General features: G+C 40.1%; 1 protein-coding gene across 1 annotated transcript in view; it reads right to left on the reverse strand.

Annotated features, from left to right (window-relative positions):
* GAD2 (glutamate decarboxylase 2) overlaps nucleotides 1-22,253 on the reverse strand; it is a 37,417-nt gene that overhangs the window by 9,406 nt on the left and 5,758 nt on the right. Inside the window, exons 5-11 of the mRNA XM_085318317.1 lie at nucleotides 20,192-20,282; nucleotides 19,239-19,351; nucleotides 14,986-15,101; nucleotides 5,043-5,122; nucleotides 3,113-3,167; nucleotides 1,448-1,564; nucleotides 275-339 (exon numbers count right to left, since the gene is read on the reverse strand). Of these exons, the coding sequence (XP_085174443.1) occupies nucleotides 275-339; nucleotides 1,448-1,564; nucleotides 3,113-3,167; nucleotides 5,043-5,122; nucleotides 14,986-15,101; nucleotides 19,239-19,351; nucleotides 20,192-20,282 (637 nt within the window). The remainder of the gene's footprint in view (nucleotides 1-274; nucleotides 340-1,447; nucleotides 1,565-3,112; nucleotides 3,168-5,042; nucleotides 5,123-14,985; nucleotides 15,102-19,238; nucleotides 19,352-20,191; nucleotides 20,283-22,253) is intronic.

Raw genomic sequence — 22,253 nt, forward strand, 5'->3', positions numbered from 1 at the left:
AGAGAGAAAAGAAAAAAAGAAAAAAGAAACAAAGAAAGAAAAGCACTACAACAGTGAACATTGAACAAGGGCACTTAGCATTGTTACTTCAGAAGGATATTTTACACGATTTCTTCATATTTTATGTTGGACATAATATTATCTGATTTTTATTTTTATTTATAGGCATTGCTGTGGTAATAACATGTTAAAATACCTACTCGGTATTTAACTTGTTAATAAACTATATTTTATATATTTATAAATTATGTATTAACTTGTTAATAAATCATACCTTTCAACACCATTTAACTTCCATTTGTGTTTCCTTGACATCAGCAGCCCGCCACCCCACGCTCCCTAGAAGGCAAGATACATTATCTTAATGAGGAGAGAGCTCTGCATTGCTCTATGATGACATCTGTGAGTTCACATCAGTTTGGGACCCTTTCTTTTCCTTGCTGATGTGGTGTCTTCCAAACTGACCAGGCAGATGTGGCCTGAGGCATTAGCTGAACTAACAGKTTTTTTTTAGCAGCTTGGAAGCAGTGTTTCATACACCATGATCTGCGTGCCAACCCCTATCATCATTAACTTCTCCCTCACCACTTGATCTGACAGAGACACTTTGGGCGGCCTCAGACTGTAAYTAATATCTCCCAGAGCTTCTCATGGGTAAGTTGTCTTTTCTCATTTAGTGACTAAGTGATGATAACAAAATGGACCAGGATCTCAGTTGCTGTGGTGGGTTTTCAGCATATTTCTGATGAGTAATGCTTCCTTCCTACCCCTTCACTTTTGCTTACAGAGATCGGGGACAAGCAGATACTTCATGTGACTGAGAAGCAGTTTGAGGTAAATATAAATTCTTCCTTTAAATTGGAATGACCTTGGCTAACACAGTAATCCAAAAGAAAGTTTTCCAGCCCTATAGAAATTCGAATGCTAAGCCTTTTAGAGAAAAGATTTACAAAAAATGACACAAACCCCACTCGAGCGCTAAAAGATGATCCTCCAGAGAGATTTACTGGTGAGAATCCAGATAAAGCTAAGTAGCTAGTCTGATAAATTCCTACGGCATTTGCATTAATGTGTTCAGCAATTTGGGGTACTTAATTCCAAACAAATGTAGCCTTCTCCTTACACATATATTCTGCAGCTGTTGCAAAAGCTGAGACTGTGCTAGGCATGTATTTTCTGTATTAACAACATGTAGAGATGATGGTGAAGGCAAAAGGCACTCAAACTAGGTGATCTGAAGTGTCCCAGTTGCCAAARGCACTGCACAGTTACAGCTTCTATGATGTCCCCCTGACCTACTGGGRCCTGAGCCTTTCAGAGGAGAGGAAATCAGTCCTTAGACTTTAAAGTTAATTACAAGAACCAAGTATAATATTATCTGTACAAGATGACACTGTCCAAGATAAGTCAAGCTGACATCCAGCCCCACAAATGAGATGGTACTTACATCCACATGCATCCAGATTTTGTATTTCTTGCAGATGTCTGCAATAGCTATGAGCGGATCAAATGCCCCATACACTGTTGTTCCAGCTGTGGCACTCACCAGGAAAGGGACAAACCCCTGCAAGAGAGCATGGAGGTGTTTGGCCCACCAGGAAAGGAACAACTTCCTGCAAGAGAGCRTGGAGGTGTTTGGYCCTCAGCCTGCAGCACCCAGCCCCAGCGGCTGCCTGCTGCCACCTCCTGTCTATCAGGCAGTTGAAAATTCAACTGCAGCAATATCTSTCTGCACAAGTGACCCACAAGTGTCTCCTAGAGGACATACCTACCACCATACACTGTTTTTTTTTCTGAGTTTAGAGCTAGTCGTATTACAGTTTCTGCCTTAAGGTGGCAGCAAACTTCCAAACCAGTATCCTCCATTTATTACAGTAACGATAGATGAGAGAGGTAAAAACTCTTGGAAGAACAATTCCTCTGCATAGCACCTGCCTGAGAAAAAAAGGTCTGCTCCATATGATGTGGAGTAAAACAAACCTTATCCACAAGGCATTGTGGTGCATGAAATCTCTGGCGGTTGGTGCCTTGGGCTGCATTATAATTACACCAGTAAAACGAGTGAAGGTGCAGAAGCCTGAGCTGGTGGAGCACCAGCAGTCAGTGGGAGCATCATCTCTTTCCCCTGTGGGCACCGCGGAAGTGGCAGCAACTGCTGCCCCCCTCACCTCCACCCCATCCCATTTATCCCGGAACCCTGGAGCCATCTCCTGGACTCCCTCTGCTAAATGATGGGCAGCACAGAGGAGGACACAGTGTCTCTCACACAGCTTTTGCATTATAAGCACTTGAGCCTGCATAGTGTATACCAGCATCTAATATGAAATTCATCTGTATTCTGTTGATTTCATAAATAGTACTCAGCAATGAGAAAAAGAGGGTGTACACTTCTTGAAGGTCTTAAAATGCAAAAAGAGTCTGAACTTCCTTCCACTAAATGAAATAGATAGTCAGTAGGTTTTGGTGGAACTTTTATTTTCATATTACCTTATTTTTTCTACCATATGGCTTTTCTTGGACAAAATGAAGTCTTAATGAAGATTGGTGTTACAATGAGCTTTGAACTCTGTGTTTCTAATGATTACTCACACAAATTTTATTGTAGGCACTAGCTAAATCCACTGCATACTTTAATCTGATGTTTTAATTCTGGTTCCTATTACTGAATATGTTAAATTCTAGCTTCTATTAATGGATGGATATATTAATGGCTATTCTATATAAAAATTGTGTATTTTAGAGAATATGTAGATTTTAGTTTGCCTTCCATTGCTTTGGTGATTCTATGAGGAATATTTTCAATGTATGAAAATACATATGGAGTCCCCAAATATTTACTCAGCTTTTGCCAACATTCAGCTAAAGAATTGCATCACAGGCTGATAATATAAAAAAGAGGTTTTATATATATATAAAAAGAGCCAAATAGTTTATAAAGACTATATTTAAACATATTTTTCAGCAATTCTTGCCTTACTAATTACTGGCCTGAGAAATAAATCAAAAGTTAATAGGAAAGCCTATGCTGTGCTACCAAAATAAGTGAACAAGCTAGCTGTATTATTCATGTTTGCTTTTTGCTTTCTGGAAGTAGAAATGCTGGTACACTTACTTTTTGTTTGGCTTCAAGAATTCTTCTTTCAAGGTCTGATGGGATCATTTTCCCTCTGAAGCAAAAGAGAGTTGTATTAGAAATCTAATCTTGAAACCAGCCCTTGCTGTTAGTTCTTCATTTAATAGGAAATAGATGTGCTATGGAGCATCAGAGGCAGGTGGGCTATGGGGGAACAGGAGGAGGCTGAAGAGACTCAGCAGCAGAAGGGTGCTGAGGACAGAAGTAGCGCYGGGGTCAAAGTCTTCTCATATAACCCATATCCATCTACAGCCCTCAGTGCTGCCAAATCAAGGTGAAGTGTCTTGACCCCAAACCTGCAGGAGATACTCTATTGCTGTTAATATATCTGTGTGGTAGTGGAACAAGTTACCAAAATGCATGATCATCCAATCCTGGRCATGAGCAAGATGTGATTTTCTTCACATTTTCCTGGCTGAAATGCACTATACATTTACATTGCCCCATGATACAGCAACAAAACTTGGTGACTGTGGTCAGAATGGGGAGGAGAGGAGACACAAAGAAGCAAGCTTGGTCATACTGGACACATCAAAAAGCTCTCATGGTCCTTCTTCACTCTCCCATGGGCCAACAGAAGGTTCTTATTGCTACATCAGTCCAGCACCTCTCATCARGAACATGAGCTTAGCAAGCAGCCTGCTCTGTCCTGTTGACCTCGTCTGGGATTTGGTAAGACATGCAGCAACTRTACTGTTTACTTCAGGATGGACAAGTTAAGCATTGTGGTCTTTACAGAAAATCATTACACGGAGTTCACACAAGAAGAAAAGGAAGGTATAACTTCATTGATCTGTTTCTGTCTTTAGTGAACAGAAACAATCAAARGTTTATTTTGATTTGTGTTGGTGCTGTCATTAACTCCTTTTCAAGGTGTTCTCAGTCTTTTGTTATTAAAGAGAAAATAAGTCAATAAGTCAATACGCAGGCGCTGTGATTAATACTGTGAATTGCTTAGCTAATGCTCTTCTTTTATCATAAAAGCAGAATATTTTGATTGCAATAAAACCTTCAATTTAAGCTACAGCCATAAATAATTCAGTATCTTATAACAATGACATTTGAGACTCATAATAGCAGCATATTTTATTGAAAAGATTCTCAGTAGAACTGATAAGAGTGTTTCTATTTTTTTCCAAAGAAAATGTGTTTTCCATCAACTTCAAAATCTTCATCAAAACATGTTGATTCTGTTAATATTGCTCTGCTTTCTCAAAATGGTTTCTCTAGCAGTCGGGTGAATTAAATGGTTAAACAACAATCTACCATCAGTTTTGTAGTGCCTATTGGGAACAGAAGTCTAAGCACCTTATGTACTTCTCTTCTTGATGGGCCACCTCCCTCAATGGCCTATATTGTCTATGATGCTGTGAAACCCCTTTCCTGAGCATACTGTACTCTACACTGCAAAGGTGTCATGATTGAGTGTACTGGGGAAAATGTGGTTGAACAAGGGAGTATGAGGTAACAAAACTGCATTAGCAAATGCTCCTCTATATCTTAGCTAGTTTAAAAGGCCAATTTCAGTTCATTTTAATGGGTCAAAATGTGAGACTGTTTAAATGTTTTATTTTGRCCAAAATAAGCTTCTTCACAGTTTCTTAACTGAATGTGTAAAGAATGATMAGTAGTTTGACTTTTTGTTTCACTTCAGGGTGAAAGAAAAAAAAAATCCTTCAAGAAGGGAACTTCAGGATATTTGATCAGCTCCAATAACTGACTTGTAAAGAAGCTACAGAGAGTGTCAGTTCTTCAAGCAGGATAAATCAGTGTAAAGCTGCTGAAGCTGACAGCACTATAGTGAGTTACACCAGCTATTGATTGCATCCTTTACACTTCTCTGAGTTGAGCACCTGATCATCCTCTTCTACGTGCTATTAAAAGGAGAAGTGTTTGCATCTTTACTTACCTTTCATCACACCTAATCAGAATCACGCTATCTGTACCAATACCCAAGGCTGCAGCTCCTTTCTTCACAGAAAAGTGACTCTGAAAGAGCATATTTATTATTTTGTATTATTTTTATTATTATTTCTTAAATAATTTAAAGTACTACACTCTTGCAAGTCCTTCAGCAAGCGGTCCCACATAGGCAATAATTCTATTCATACACTTTTTCAGAAACTTGGCACTGTCATTTGAGGCTTCATACCAGGACACTGCAGTCAATTAAAGCAACAGTAATCATTCTAATCTGGATTTATTCCCAGAATATTAAAAAACACTTGCAGTTGGTGATGGACCCAAATTCTGTCCTTGATGCATGTTTGCAGCTTCTATTGCTTGTATGCATTCATCAATGAACTTGATGCGCTGGAACTTCTCCCTTAGCCAATTCAATTTGTTCATGTGCTTCTGCTATGTAACTTTTGACCAAATAATATACTGAGAATAAATACAGACGGGGAGCTTTATTCTGATCTCAAGTCAATGAAAGTTAGTAATAACCCCCATTAATAAATAGAACTACTGCAATTTAAAATCAGAATCAGACTATTAGTAAGATTATTAGTTAATCTGTATGTACAGGATAAAAGTGAAGTTACATACTGTAGTGCAAGTCAGTTTAATTTTCTCTAACTCACAGGATTTAACTCCTGAATTAGCATTGGTCTGTAATTCTAACTTGATTCATAGTGATTATGATAATGAAATTGTTTAATATCAATTTATACCACTAAAAATMAGATTTTTTATTAACTCAGACCCAAGTGTAACAAATCTGTCTGAAGTCATTTTAATTACAGATTATTAAACTTTAAAAAAATGGAACTTCTTCGTGTATTAGCTTGGATGTAACACTGTAAAAAGAAAAAGGAGACAAAAATCTRATATGGCTTTTTAGGTGTCAGAAATGTTACAGAAGAAAAAGGACACTAAGATATATAATTTATCCTCCTGCCAGTGCAGGAGCAGAGAAGCAGGTTCRAAAGCAAATTATCAACCACTACTGCTTTATCAAGTGAGCGTTTGGCTTCAACCATAGTGCAACCAGCAGTCCTGAATGGAAAGGGCTGGACACCACAGTTACACATCTGCTTCACTTCAGTGGGACTTTTTTGCACATGCCTTTACTTTAGTAAGTAAGAATGCATGCCTTCAGCTTAGTAAGTAAAAAAAACCTTGTATTTTACAAAATAGTGGTAGTTCCTGTGAAGGAAGTGGTAGGGCCTGTGAAGGGCCCTGACTACTGTGCCTGAGGTTGTGCAAGAGTTTCTGTCTGAACTCCTTTTTTCATACGCTCATATCTCACCATTTTGGCTGAAATGCTTCAAGTTTTCATGCCGCCCAAAGACTTTCTCAAAAAAGTTTGAGTGAAAACATCATCAGACATTGTGAAGAACTTCAGATTTCTACTGAGCCATGATTCACTGATGATACATAGACAACTTGAAAATACTTCTCCTGGAAATTGATTTTTTCATATGGCACTGATTTTGAATGCAATGAGTTGCTATAGCTTTCCCCGATGGGATATGGCTGCAATATACCAACAACATGTATTGAGCAGCTGTTAATGATATTGTCTAGTCCAAAAATCAACATTTAAGGCCCTAGTACAGCAATCTACCCTAGCCCTTGAGCTAGGTATGTTCCAAAATACGCCTGTGAGACTACTTCAGCCTAAGTTGATGATTAAATGAAACGTATTCCCATGTGCTTCCATTAACCTCCAGGGATTTATATACCTGTGCTTAAGTGTTGTATTTGACTGGATTCATTGCAGCTAGCATGGCCATTCCTAGGTCATCACGTAGGGTCTCCTCCAGCAGGGGAGGAGGCGCACTGCAGGGTGATCCACCTTGTACAAGGGTTTCTACTTCCCATCTGGAGTGGAGGCCTGACTTTAAGCTGACTGAAGTTAGGCAAGGAAATTTCCACTCCTTGCTTAATGTCCTGTCATATCTGACATTTGGGCATACAGCACCTGCCAAAGATGCTCAGCCACTTCTAGGAGCAGGGCATTAGAGCTCTGCAAACTGGTAAATGTTTGATTTTGACACACTGTTACTGTCTAGCCTATTAAAACCACAGGTTAGCGATAGACTGAGATTAGAAACKTAGTTTTCCTTGCTGTTTATCTAATTGAGGATTACAAAGTGCTAGGAAGTATTTATACATTGAGCATCACAGGTCTACTCAGCATGATGCTGACATGTTCATGGCATGTTCTTCATTACATGAAACCAAATTTTTGCAGGGACATTTTTCAATGAGCTTCTTCAGTTTCACTGAAGAGGGGACTTTCTTCCGAAGTACTGTAGACTGAGACTTGGACTCTAATTAAATTCACAAACCTCAATATGTGGAAGATACACAAGTCTCTTCCCAGGCCCTGGCAACTCACCAGAGCCATGCATTGCAGAAATGTAACTTTTTGAGCCAGAGGACAGGCTATGAGGTGGCTGCAGGCAMCAGGAGGCTTATAAAAAAATCCCAAGGTCAGGAAGACATCTTTGATCTTTGCAAAATTGGAACAGAATTAGATAGTTTCACTCTAATGGCAGTTCATTACTATGCTTTGTGAAACTAGAATTTAATTTATGTACTTTATCAACAAAAAAACTTATTCTTTGTGCTTTTATTACACAAATACTTGGGTACATATTGAGTAGTTCAATATATAAATACAGGTATAGAGCAGGAGTGAGGAGTTATAGTTAGATATATTTCACTGGGTTTCAAGTCAATGTCATTAAAACAAGGATGAATTTTGCTCCTTATTCCATACTAGTTAAAATAGATTTACTGTTGTAACTTGTCTTTCTAATAGAAAATAGAACTATTCCAACTACCTTAAAAAAGAGAATATGGATTTGAATGGTTTACTGTGAAAAGAAAACTAAGCCCATGTGCTCAAAAGCATCCACTGGAATATGGCCAAGCCTAGCTGCCTCACAGAGAAGTCTGATGGCCTTAGTAAAATGTCATCAGGAAAAAAATGAATGTAGCATGAACATCTCAGATGCCTGAAAGCCGTATATAGACTGATGGGAACTTAGCAGGCAGGAACCAAAACAGGTTTAGGGATAAATTCTGAAGAAATATAGAGGTCTATGCACAAAAGGGCAAATGCAATAACAATTTCTAAACAAACTTTGAATCTGAAATTGCTCAATCCACACATATAGGGACTGTTGCATTTTTGCGTCTCAGGGTAATGTCTGAGGAATTACTCCAGCTGCTTGATAAACTCTAAAGGGTCAGAATGAAACTGAACAAGGAAAAAATGCAGTTTTAATAGCAAGAAAACTTTCCTAGTGGTGATGATTARTAAATGTTGTTTTAGTATTCCTAGGACAGTGCTGAAAATGTGGCCATCTGGGTAATATAAAGGTAAACACAGAAAAGTAATCAAGGTCTAACAGAAGGAAAGGTTTGCGGTCAGACAAAATAACTGAAAGCTTAAACTGGGCTAAGAGGGCGAAGAAGGACATCAGCTATGACTTCTTTGGGAATATGGAGCTGCAGACTCTCTAGCCATGCAAGGAACTGAGATTGCGTACAATCTCCTACTACAAGGCCATGTAGGAGTAATTCAGGTCTGAAGTTCAATGGTGGGAGAAGAGGGGTCCAAAAGGGAGAATAAAGCAGATTGCTGGATACTAGCCCTGAARAAAAGAAATTGGCTCAGAAAAGCAGGCAGCGCCATAATTTCGCCAGTGTCCCCTGCTTGCCAGGAATGGGGCAGGTGGTCATGAGCTGTCACTGAGCCCTTCTCCTTTGCTGCTTCTTGTGGCCTTGCATTGCAAAAGGTTGCAGGGAAAACTAGAAATACCCRTAGAGAGTACAGGCTGTTAGGAGGGTTGGAAGAATTGGAGTTATTTCCTAAAGGTGGCTGAAGGCTTTGCATAAGTATAGAGGTGGCAGATGTATGAGATAGCTATGTTTTATCCTAACATGGGGATAAATCTGAACAGGCAAGATTTCAAAGGAATCTAATTTTCTTCTTGAGAAGAAATGTGGTTAAAGGTTGATGGTGAAACAGAAGAATAGAATAGCACTCAATCTTAGTGACAAGAGTATACTATTAGTCAGGAAAAAAAAATGGTGATTTTGAGCCAGAGAAATCTTCCCTTTGTCTAAAATTTCAAATAATGTTAGGAATAAATTTGTTTGCCCTGGAAGCCACTTTTTCATAATTAACTTGGTAGAATAAAAACATACTACAAATTTATTACGGGTGCAAGAATGAAACAGTCAGATGTTTTGGAAAAAGAAAGAGTTGGAATTATTAAAAAATCTTATGATGCTGAAGAGTATGGTAAACTATTGTCATCTTAAATGAACAGTGCTTTAATACACAGACCCTTTTATTTTATTATTGCAATATTCAATCTACCAGCATGTCTTATAGCTTATTAAACTACCAACTCATCATTGGGCATGGCTGAAGCTGACAGGAAGGACCACCCTAAATGTTGTGAGCCCCCAAGGCCATGGCTGGCTTTCATGGGAGTTGTGGTAGYTGAAGGAAGCCAAAATGCCTTCTTCCCGCTGCCTATAGGCTTTGAAAAACCAGGAGGACCCAAGATGAGCTCCCTGAATATGAAGGCCAAGCTCATTCTCACTTAATTTTAATCATCTAAATGTGTATCTGCTCAAGGCCAACTGTCAGGGCTCCATCTAGAAGGGGTGGAAAAGGTACCTCTAGGAGGCACTTTATTCCTGAGGCTTTGTCATCCATTTTAGACCAGGATGTCTTCTGCAGATCTCTCTCTCTTTTTATTGACTATACGAAGTGCATAGACTAACTTAAATTAAAATTTTATACTTTAGGTAATTAAAGTTAAGTGAGATGAATCCTGTCTCTAATGTCTAATTGCAGCTATAGCTTTTCTTCAATTATCTACAAAAAGAGCTTACTATGTCCCACCACATTTTTAAACACACTATAATGAGGTATATGTATTTGTAATATTTCCTTTGGCTACTGCTATTAAAATTTTTAAATTATTTGTTAATGTCAGGGGAAAAATTAGTATTTTAATGCTTATACACAACATACTAATATTTTCATCTCTTGTGTTTTGAAAGATATAACTTTATACTGCCTTTCTAATCCAGCAAGACTCACAGCTTGTTTTATCCAAGGAAAACTTGGACAGTTATTACAATTTAATCCACATGGTGCTGATAGTAATATTCTGGTTTTACAATCTTATCTGTGGATGAAAAACATTCCACTGAGTTCATAAGGATTCTGTAGCAGTGAAAATGTCAGGAGATATTGTGCATATGAAGGACTAGTCCCAAATGACAAGTGTCTCTTTTGGTACAGTCTGCCCTCGAGCATTGTTTTTCTGGAAAATGGTTTTACTTTGATTTTAATGGAGTTACTTGAATTATGTTCCTCCTCAAGTAAGATCAGCTTTTTCACTATCTCCCTCTGGCTTCAAATACCAACAAACAACACTTTCCTACTTATTGTCCATTAGGTAATGCAAAGAAAGAATGCGTGAATCCATGAATTTGTTTTGGAGTTTTCTTAGGTAGAAACAAAAACATATCCTACTTATTCTGTACAGCTAGAAGTATAACTAATGGATTCATATTTTATGCCACTAGAAGGACGACATGTTTTCCATTGTTTCTYGAGTCTTCCCCTGGAAACCCCACCACAGAGGTCACCATTGGATCACTCRCAAGTGGCAGTCCTGAAAATTATCTCTAAAGTAGCCTGGCTAGAGGGCAGCAATTACATGTCACAGCAATGGATTAAGAGATCATTCTMCATAGAGACAAAATCAAAATCTTCTGAAGGTTCTTTGTGAAATGGAGGCCTGTCAAGCTGTCTGTTTTGAGACAGAAGTCACTTAATTTTGCTCTGTCCCAGATTCAAGACCCTCCCATATTAGATTTCAGAAATCTTTCAGACAAAAACTTTGTCAAAAGCATTTTTCTCTTAAGGATACTGGTGTAATTTGCTGTACTCCCTGCAAATAATGGGGCTTGTWCACACATGTAAATTGGTGTGCAAGAGATTGGAACAATGACTTGTTGCCAGCTGCCTCCTCTAGTGGAGACTGCAGTGCAGACGCGGCATGTTCTCCCAGCACATGGGTGCTCCCCTACCAAAACCAAAAAGCAATCTCTCACCGATACACTCCTATTGACCCCTAAAAGGATGAGGTTTCTCTAGGTATATCCTGCTGTCCACAGTATAGACTAGCTCATTTCCAAACTGCCAGAAGAACCTCCTTTTGCAGTCAGTGGCTGTCTGAGCCATATTCCCAATGAAGTCAAGGACCTCATTCTGGAGGTGGGGTAGTGCTGGAAGCACAGAGATCCTCTCTGTGCCTGTTGGCTCTCTACCTCGGTGAAGAGGYCCCCTATTCACAGATCAGATTGAATTACCTCCCTGTTTTTTGTTCTGTAATTTATTTTTAAAAGCTATACTGGCGCTGTATTGCTATTTCCCTGGTAAGCACTTCACAGGTTGCTGCCCCTTGACCAGACTGCTAGCGTGGGGTGGGAAACAAGGAAAGCTGATACAGACTACATGAGTGTGTTCTTGCTGGGTTGGATAAGATCAAACAGTAGGAATAAATCACTAACTCTTTCCAATTATACTCAACTGTTTTTTAATTCCCTGAGCTGAAGATTGAGCCTGTATGCCCCCCAATTAAACACCAAGTCTGCCGAAGAGCTGCAGGTCTCTAAAGCTATTTTTATATTATCAAACAAAAAAATTGAGGACTGCTCTGTAATATGAACTTAACTAGTTCTCTACAGCTAAATACTTTCCCCCTGCACCCTCCTCCTGCTCTGAACACAATGACTTTGTCCATTTTGCCTACTAGGGATGATCCCTACTCTATGCTAACTAKCTACTCCTGGATGCTGCCTAAGAGTGCTAGTGGGCCCACTCAAAACCATGACAGGGAAGCGGTTAAAATTCAATGGGACTTGACAAATGAATCGATTAAAATATTTTGTAAAAGTCTCTCTTTTYCAGCTATTTTTTCTGCTTTGAAAAAGAGATCTGCTCAGCTGAACATTCACACCAGCCTAAAGCTGATGCGTTGGGGCACAGGAGGTCTTCATCACTGTGTTYGAAAAGACAGTCTTAAATACTTTGTTAGGATTGACATCTATCACTTTTACCCTTCTGGGAACCAGTGCAGATGAAAGAACCACTGATGATGCAGTTGTGAATATATAAGATCAAATTAAGTTCTGAAGCAAGTGCACTTTAGCGGAATTATACCTGGGCCAAGACTGACATAAGCAGTTATAAYGTACTTAACTATCACTAGTGAAAGAGAATTAAACTGAAGCAGCATGAAAGAATTGTCACAGCTGTACTGAACTGTGTGGGAAAGACTTGCGTAATCGGATTTTTCACAGCTGAAACAGTCACATAACCTACTTGAGGCACCTAATGTGGACTGTATATGTCAGGAGGCTGATCTTCCTTTATGGTCCATGCAGAGAAGTAGATGAACTCCTCCTGGAAGTGATGTAGAATATCTAGATTAAGGAAAATTAAGGTTCCTAGTTCAGATGTCCAGAGTTTCCCTCCAGAGGTGCTCCTCTTCACTGCTTGTGCAGACAGCAAGGCTCCTAATTTAGGCATCTAATGCACTCCTAAGTTAGGAAGTGAACTACACAGGAGAAATTGCAAATTACTCTTCCCTTCTCTTTTCCCCCAATGGCAGCTGAATCTACCATTGCATCAGATGAAGGCCAGATTCAGATTTCAGTAATGTTGGTTGTATCTGCAGAGTAACTTCATTCATTTATAGTAATGGACACTCTAGACTGGTAGAAATTAAAAGGGAGTCTGGTTTGTGATGCTGATTCTGTTGTCTGGGAACTGCTGATAGATCTTTGCTTCAGACTGCAACTCTCACCAGAGTAATCTCAATGYAACTAAATAAATACAATAACTTCAAAGCTTTGTTTACTATCATRCCACAGACAGAGCATGGGGAAATGACAATATCTAGTTTATAGACCATTTGTTCCATGGCCATTGCCTCACGACAGCCTCCAAACATGGTAGGGAGAAACAAGCATCAAACTGGATGATCTAAAAGGAAGAAGATGACCAGCATGGCATGATAAATAAGATAAACAACATTCTCGTATCTTAGTCCATGCTCAGATTTGGAATGACATTTCCTTTATAAAGAGGGATTATAYTCCCGGGCCTCTGCAATTCCTCTGCTATTTTTAAGGTAAAAGCCCTGATCCCATATCCTTGGGCAATTAAGGGTTAAAGGATTCTGATTTCACTTAACTTGTTTTTTTTTTGTCTTCCCTAAAAGATGTGTTATTACATATTTTATTGAAAAGGGGATTGGGAGAGGTACAGAATGGATAATTTGGATAAAATACTTCTAAAATTTAACAGATTTCAGATGCTACTGTGGATTCAGTAGTATATTTGATTTTGGAATGTTTAAATTGCTGAGATTTCTTCTTCCTTGGCATGAAAACACAATTATTGAAGCTCATTTTRTTATTTTGAGACTGATAGCACAATTTGGTTCATTGTTTAACATTCCATTGTTATRAATACTGTGAAATTCTCTAATGATTAATAGGATTTCTTATTTTAAATAATCATGCTGAACCTTATTTGCAAGACTTATTAGATCCAACGCTTTCATATGAATAATGCAGGTCTAGTACAGCTAACTTTGGAGAGTTGTTACTTCTTCGCAAATATTTTTCTCTCTGACTGATTTGGGGACAATTGATCTGCAACATGGAACYTGCAGGTCTGTGTCGCTTCTCCTATTGCCATGAAGGGGCAATCCCTCAAAGGGATTTATTTCCTCCCAAACATTTCTGATCATTTTTGAGGACACTCAGCTCTTCGCACTTGTAAAGAGTGGAAACACAGTCTCTGAAAAAGTCAAAGAAGGTAGCCAGATGTTGTCACCTAACCTGGGCAGCACTCTGCTTAAGCCCAGCAGTAAAAGAGTCTTTTCTGTTTGAGCCCATCCAGCTGGAGAGAGATTTAGAAGGAGATCATAAAACCTGAAGGCAGCTCGTAGCCCCTTCTGTTTATACCCCTTCATTTTTCCMCTTTTCCTGCACACATTTTCTCCACTATAAGCTACAAGGAGTTTAAAGCTTTGGCTTTAATAATAATAATCCCCACAAGACAGACAGACAGAAGAACGGCTTCTGTATGGTTGTGCAAAGAGCAAGAAACTCTGCATGTTCCCCCATGAAGGTCGCTGCGGTTTCCTCCGCACCCACTCCCATGCACTTCCCAGGCAGCGCTTGGCCAGCTGAGGCAAGTGCCTGCCACAAGTCCCACGTGCTGAAGGTTTTGCTCACAGAGAGATAAAGTGAGAAAGCCCAGGGCCCCACAGTAGTCCACAGCAAAYGCGGTGCTAACAGCTACTCTGCTGTACATACCGCATTTAGCTATTACTGTCTTCATGTGTGTTATTACCCTATTACTAAATAACTGCAGGAGTGGCTTCAGCTACTAATATTTTGATTCACAGGGATTTTCTGTTCCACTTGAGTGACCTGAACAAGGACACTCCTGCCAGAAAGTTTAGCAGCTGGATTCTGAGCTCTCACTGTTTGGTGTGGTCTTCAGCAGAGCTTCTTAGCATTCACCTCAATGTTTATATTGATATAAGTGAGAGCAAAAAAGTTGCAGTGGTTTGTAGGGCCTGCTCTTTCTGAATTTCAGCCACAGATAAGTACATAGCTTATCCCTCCACATACCAAGAAACCAGCCCTTTCCCATTTTTTAATTGCCTGTGAATGAATAACAGAAATGAAGACAGTTGGCTACAAATCCTGTTTAGCTATTCTCTTCATCATGATTTAATTCTTAAAAGTAAATGTAACCGATAGGAAAAAACAGAAACACATACATGTTCTGATGTGAAGGCAACCAGTCTGGGAATAGCTGCCATTCCTTTTTCTTTAACTTCTGGGAACATCTTGAAACGTGCAATCAACATAGCATACATGTTAGATATGGCACCACCTGGAGTCCACAGTAATATACTGTTACTTTTTCTATGCATTGTAATATCATTGCAGTACAAATGACAAGTCTTGCTACAGCTTTTCTAACTCTGCCTAATTACAGAAACATGGATTCTTCTTCCTGATGTTCCTCACAGCTGGGTTACAGAATAATGGGACCTACTACACCTGGATAATGGTTTATGTAGAAAGTCGTATTGGTAAACATGGCCGAGGTTTCCTTTCATCTCTCTTTTCTGATCATATCTCCCTTCATCCCCAGTCTTATCTGCCCACATGCTATCAACACGTAATCCTACTCAGTAGTCTATTCCACCCCCCAAGTGGTCATCACTGCAAGGCAACCGCACAAATGGCTTTTAAGTGCAACCTTGTCTGGGCTCTCCTCTCCCAAACCTGGGAGGTGTTTGCTTCCCCTCTTTGAGCGAACCCACACAGCCTGTCCCAACTGACACTGTCATCTGGACAACCTGGARCAGGGTGGGGGAAGACAAAGGAAAATCAGTCATTCTACCAAATATTATGCCTTTGTATTTGTCCTTGGATGAGAGCTAGAACCAAAGTTAGATCTCCCTAATACTATCCTAAAAATTACTGGCATATATTGACTATAAAAAATCATTGCAATCATCAGATGCTAAACTATATTTTACTTCCATATGTCAATTATCAATGCTTAAATTAAAAAGGAGCTCTTCATTCTTTTCAGATTTTTACAAACTGAGCCTCTATGTCTACAGTCGAGCAATGTTTGGCTATACATTAACACTACATGAGCACTGTGCACATATAATACAGAACCTGAGGCAAAGTCTGAGTGCTTTCATATATGTACACATATGCACACACACATATGTTTATAACCTACCAGTGTTATCCTATATATATACTGTATATAGTGTATATATACAGATTATATATTGATTTTATATATAAATAAAATATGCTTTTATTTATATATATGTATGTATATGCACATGTTGATTATGGATTTAGATTTTTAAATGAATGGGTCAGACAGTCAGTTGAGGTAGTGTTGAGCCAACTTAATTTTCATTCATTTAAAAATKTCACATCTACTTGTGGCCAGACTCTTCTCTGGTGTGAAGGGAATAAGATAGGCACTTCCAGAAGATGGTTCAGTTCACCCTAAGGTCATTTTTTGCAGTAAAGGGGGTTGACTTGCACTGTGGAARTGCCTGTCCTTCTCTCCTGAATATAAGGGAGTCTCTGCAAGTAGCCCAGGGTAGGCACCTAATGCTTGGACAGCCAAAGTGGAGTAAGATGAATCCCCCCTGAAAAGAGATCAAGGTAACTCTGCTGGCAACAGTGATGCAACACTGGCAGAGGATATGTGCTGGTAAATTTAGCATTCCCCTGCCTTTTGTATGATTTGTATTTATCCCGTTAAAGACATATACGCTATTCCACAGCCCAGAGAAGCCACGCTTTGCCCTTCATTTCTAATCAGTGTCCTAATTCTGCTTTTGCAGTGGGCTTTCCCTGACCTCACTGCCATGCTGTGAGTCAAAGTGAAAATGCCACAGTGAAATGGCACCACTGGTATGGGGGTCAAAGCAGACCGTTTTCCCCTGTCAAATAYTTTGCAAGGCATGTACATATTTCTACCCTTCTTTTTATAAATGAGGAAACAAGAAATGGAGAGATCGTGAGGAAATGTTCAGAGAGCTGTCCCTAAAAATTTCAGGTGCCTTGAACAGCTAGCTACGTAGCTGAACTAACATRTCCTGGTTGAAGAAATTCAGCTTAGCTTAACCATTTTGTCCAAAGTCATTAACTCAGTGTCAGAAGAGTCAAGATTGAAACAGAATGTTTCCTCAATATCAGTTTTTTTAAAAAAACAGTGTTTATTACCTAGCCATTTAACCTTAAACTTATTAATAAGCCCACATTCTGCCTTTAGTTTTGCAGCTATGTTTACACCCACAATTAATTGCAGGCAACAAAACACACCTACAAAACTTGGAGATCCCAATCAGGGCATTATGGATTGTATGTATTGATACTGTATATTTCAATACAGAAAATTCAGAGAGCAAGAACCTTTTCTTTGCAACAGTAAGGTCTTAATTTGAAGCTGTGATGGATTTGAAATGAGAAGAGAACATACAGACAATGATGATTTTCAAAATTGCCTGAAAAAGCAGACTCTGCATACTAGCTATTGCTCCCCTAATAGAGTGRACTGGAAACATGTGCTTTCCACAGACCAGAAATTATACAGAAAGAATGAATGAGGCAGCACTCCAAAAGGACAGCACCTATATGCCTGCTAGAAAACCGGTCTGACAGAGGACTGTGGCACGGAAGCTGTCCGCCTCAGCTTTGGCTGCCTCAGGATCTATTTTACTGGCTCGCTAAGCCAGGAGCTGGGGAGGTCGACTGCACTGTGAGATGGAGGAGAGAAGAATCAGGGTTTGTAATCGTCTTTGCTTCTAGTTCAGAAAACACAAGCTCAGAAATGCAGAAACCCACCTTCTTCCCTCACCCTCCCAGGYTATTTCTACTCCTGCTATTCTCTACCTAGAGCACCAACATCGTGACTAAATGAAGCAAGTTCCAGAATTTGACTCACTAGGTAAAATCTTGGCTCCACTGTTGTCAGGGATGGACCCTTCACTGCCCTGGGAGGGACTGGTCTTCCTCCAACTGTTTATACGTTTTGTGACTCATGCTATCTCAGGTAGAGTTTACCAAACCTTGGCAGATTTCATGCTTATGATGAGCCTTTCATCTGTGTGTGCTGCATGCTCTTGAGCTAGAGACTTGGCTACGAACTGCGCCTGTGACTCAGGCTGAGCAGCAGTCCAGTCCCGCTGGGCCATCCCAGTTGAAGCTTGCAAYGGGAAAAATTGAAGACCAGCTGTGCTGAGCCACTTTAACGACTGTGGACAGTGACCAACTACTGCTCGGACTGGAATAACTTTGACTTAGGACCTGGTCTCATGATGTGTTTAAATGCTGTCCAGTGTGATGGATGCCATAGTCTTGGTCAGGACCTCTAAGCACTGCAGTAAAAGATGTCAGAGCTTCTGCTCTCAGTGCTTTTTAGATAAGGATTTGTTAGGAARTAATATTAATTCTTATCTTTTTTTTCCACTTCCGTGTAAAGGCGCAAAACTCCTGCATCACCTTCCGCACATGCATTCAGAAGTGCRAATTAAATTGCAAATTTTTTATCTTCTGCACAGCATGAACTTTACCCTTCATGCACTTGGAGCTTTAAACAACCCAGGCTACTAGCAATTAAGTCCCTTTGATTGATGCCAAAACATCCTTTCTCTCTCCATTAGGTCAATGGACTTTCTTTCCAGAAGAGCTCCTTCCCCACTCTCAGTCTGTTCTCCTTTGCCAAGCCAAGATGCTGTGCTCAATCCCAGTTGTTTCCAGTTTTTGCAATTTGRGGAGACAGGCCAAAATTTTTAGCAATAGAGTTCCAGAGTGAGATAGGAGGTGTCAAAGAGTATAAATCAAAAGACTAAGTGGAATAATTAAAAAATAAGTCTCAACAATGTARCGCTCAGATTCAATGATTGCCCTARTTAATCACACTCATTTTTTGCCTTGCTGACTTGCCCTGAAGAAACGAGGCCTCTGACCCTTAGGCACTCACAAAAACTAGCCAGCCARGTACTTCCACTGAGCTCATAGGCCAACTCACACATTAAAGTTAAGTATGCAGTGTAATGTTGGTGGGATCTTACCCATCCATTCAACTCACTTACAGGGATGCTATGTTTTTCCTCCTCAAATTTCCCCTGCAGTGATGGAGAACATTGCTGTGTTTCTTTGCTCCATTATTAAGACTATATTCTATTTCATGTAATCTCTAGAAAACTAGGGGCAAAACAAAACTGCAAGGCAGGTATCTCTTCTGATTATGTTTCCCATGTGCCACTACAGCTGTTCATAATGCAGTGCAATTTGCTCAAACAGACACTCACATTCACATCTCTGAAATTCAAAAACATGCAATATGTTATCTCAAAGAGGCCGCTGGCAGTTATTAGCAAGTGTCCTCTTGAACATGCATATTTCATTATATTTACTCTTTAACTATAGGGGATTTCATAGCATAGTCTGAAAAATAAAGAAAGCTTGAAATATCATGTACCAGGTGAAAAAATCCCATCGCCACAGCCCCCTGGCCATCCAACCATCTCTCTCATTTTCCTTAGTGTGACATATTCCAAAAGTACAAACACTGGAGCAATTTCATAGGTGAACCTGAAATGTAGTAATGTCCATATTTAATGTTTTAATCTACAACACTAACACATAATTTTCCAACATGACAGCACATAATAGCCACAATATAATCTATTTTGCACTGGGTAGCGCTCAGTTTTGTAATGTCTGAAAATTTTCCCTCTGATTTGATGTCAAACATCTAAAAGAAGAAATACTGTGAGCACTGGTGCTTCCATTTCCACCCATTTCAGTGAAACAACTCATGCCCACCTTTTCCAGGCTCAAAGCTTTACACTACATGCAAGACCTGCTGGGCTGAACCAGATGCTAGCCTTGCAATAACCTGAGTGCTTGTTTAGATTAATACACATTAATAGTCACATTCATGATGACAAGACAGTTCATGAAGCTAAGCAGGGGCATAATAATGTTGCCTAGCCCCAAAGTCTGAAAATGATATTTTAAATTCTGCATCACTTTCTTGCAGAAAGCAATGGCTCTAACTGCTCTGAGTGTGGTACCTACCCCTCTGCATAAATGTTACTGCTTATTCATCACACTTTTCATTTTCCATATTTATRCATGCAAAATACTGAAATATTTTTTCTGTACATTTAAAGGTGAGTTAGCAAAGCTGATATCATATATGATATGATGAAATTTCAGAGAAGACAGCCTACAGGACAATGTTGAAAGTCTTCATGTAAATAACAAATATAACAAACATTTAAAAAACGAGATAATTATTTTCCAGAAACCTTAACATAAATGTGCTCTTTCAGCTACAGCTGATTCATTCAGCTACAGCAACTAATACTATAGAGCATCACTGTAACAATATACTAAATACTATTAGTGAAAAAGTCTGCTACTTACATATTAGTATTTGCTGCTGATGTCAGCCAGTCTGCTGCCAATCCAACCATGTCCAATCCAGTTGAAAGTTGATTAAAATATCTAGGATGTCCTGCATAAAATGGAAAATGTTATCAAAAGGCTGATGACACAGGATGAAATTATTCAGTGCTGAATGCTATATTCACCYCAGGATATCTATAGAGAAAGAAGTGCTTTCAAGGTATGAAACAAAGCAAGCCAGCTATAAAAAAAAATCTTGGAAAATGCAGGATTTCTCCTCTTTCTCATGCCAAGCTAAGTAAAATTGGAGTAATTATGCAGAACATGGAATAATGAATTCCAACATTCTCTATTATCCTTTTGCTTTGAAAATTAGTAGGATGCTGCCTCACAAAAATAGCTGTTTGCCCCCGTTAGTGTGTCACATGTTGTCACTGAATGTGTTTTTGCCTGGCTAGGTTTGAAAGGCATGCACAAGACACCATCTGAAGAGCTTGCCAGTACATATAACATCAGTGATGAATGGCTAATGATTATAATAGACAGAGCAAAATGAGAAAATGGAACATTTTGGTGACTGCTTTGCACATGACTCAAAGGCTGATGATTGTACAAAGATGGCAGGGAAGGTGGCAGTTCTTGTCATTTCTTCCCTGTCAGAGTGCAATTATAAATAGCATAGCTGCTTGTAATTGTGATTTTAAATAAACCCAATTAAAACAACATTGTTGCCACATCAGAACAATGCACAAGAGCACACTCAATGCACTGATGGTCCATTTACATGCCTAATGTAATTGGCTCCTGAATTTCTCTAAAATCTTGTCAGAGATTTTTCTTAAAAAATRTGCTGAGAGCCATTATAAGCAGGAATACAAACCATTTAAAACTCTGTTTTTAGTAGTTGCTTCTTGCAAGCCCCTGGTAAGTGGCATAATTGCCAGCACAAATTGCGGAAGGTTAACAATTACKGAAACGCCATCCGACTCGGAGGAAAGCATCTCTGCTTCAAAAACACCTGTCCTTACCCATAGGCTACRTTACTGCCTTCATGAAAAACAAAAGATAGAGCAAGATGATGGAGGAAATGCAGAGCAAGAACCAAGAGAAAACTGTCTTTAGTCTCTAGCGGCCTCTTATCAGCCGCATGCACATGGCTTGGAGAATTGTGCAGGGAGAAGAGCTCCCCGCTCCCCACCTTCTCCTGCACAAAGGCAGCATAATTGGGCTTTGCAGGCRGGGGGTGGGGGCAAAATCCAGCCCCCTGCGCCCGTCATTTGCAAAGAGGCCGATGCTGCTGCTGTCCAGTCCGTTCGCACCCCACGCCGAGCCCTCCTCGCCAAGAGCGGGACGGCACCTTCCCTCCTGCGGYGCGGCTCAGCACCGCTGCCGGGGATGTGATTTTCTGGAGAGCGTTCCTTATTTATAACAGAGGTTCAATAACACAGCCAGGCTCCCAGCTGGCTTTAGGCTCCCAAATTGTGACTGAAAGCAACAGAAAACTCAGAGCTGAGAGCCACTGTCAAATCTGGGCCACGGGAAGGCTCCAGGAGGCTAAGAAAAACACTGGTGCTGCAAACTTGCAGAGAAAAGCTGGGGGATAACAAAATTCATATTCGTAACGGCGACATCTCAGTGGCTCTCTGTCAGGCCGCACAACTAGCCCCAGGGAATAACCTTGTTGTCACTACTTATTTCTACAAGGAAACCTCACAAAACGCCTCCTGCTCTGGGAGCGGCTGGCTGAGAGGGGCCGGCGGTGGCACAGCCCGGCAGGCAGCGAAGGGGGGCACTTGTGCCACCATGGAAATGTCACCACGGAGGGACACTCACTGCCTGCTTTGCTCTGTCCCTGTAAAATCACACGTCCCTGAATGCGTTCAGCACTAAATAGCCGGCTTTCCTTGAGTGCCCTCCTCCCTAGTAAAAAAGCTTTTAACATGGAACAGCAGAAAACTTAGCTCCCCCCCCCCGCCCCGCCTGATCCCCATCTCAGACGGGAAGATTCTGCCGTTCCTGTGACGCCCCAACATTTGGGCCAGCTCTCTGCACTCGCATGGCCACGGCAAACGGAGGTTTC

This window comes from Rhea americana, unplaced genomic scaffold (assembly GCF_003343005.1).
Source record: "Rhea americana isolate MKP2758 unplaced genomic scaffold, rheAme1 scaffold_53, whole genome shotgun sequence".
Taxonomy (NCBI): domain Eukaryota; kingdom Metazoa; phylum Chordata; class Aves; order Rheiformes; family Rheidae; genus Rhea; species Rhea americana.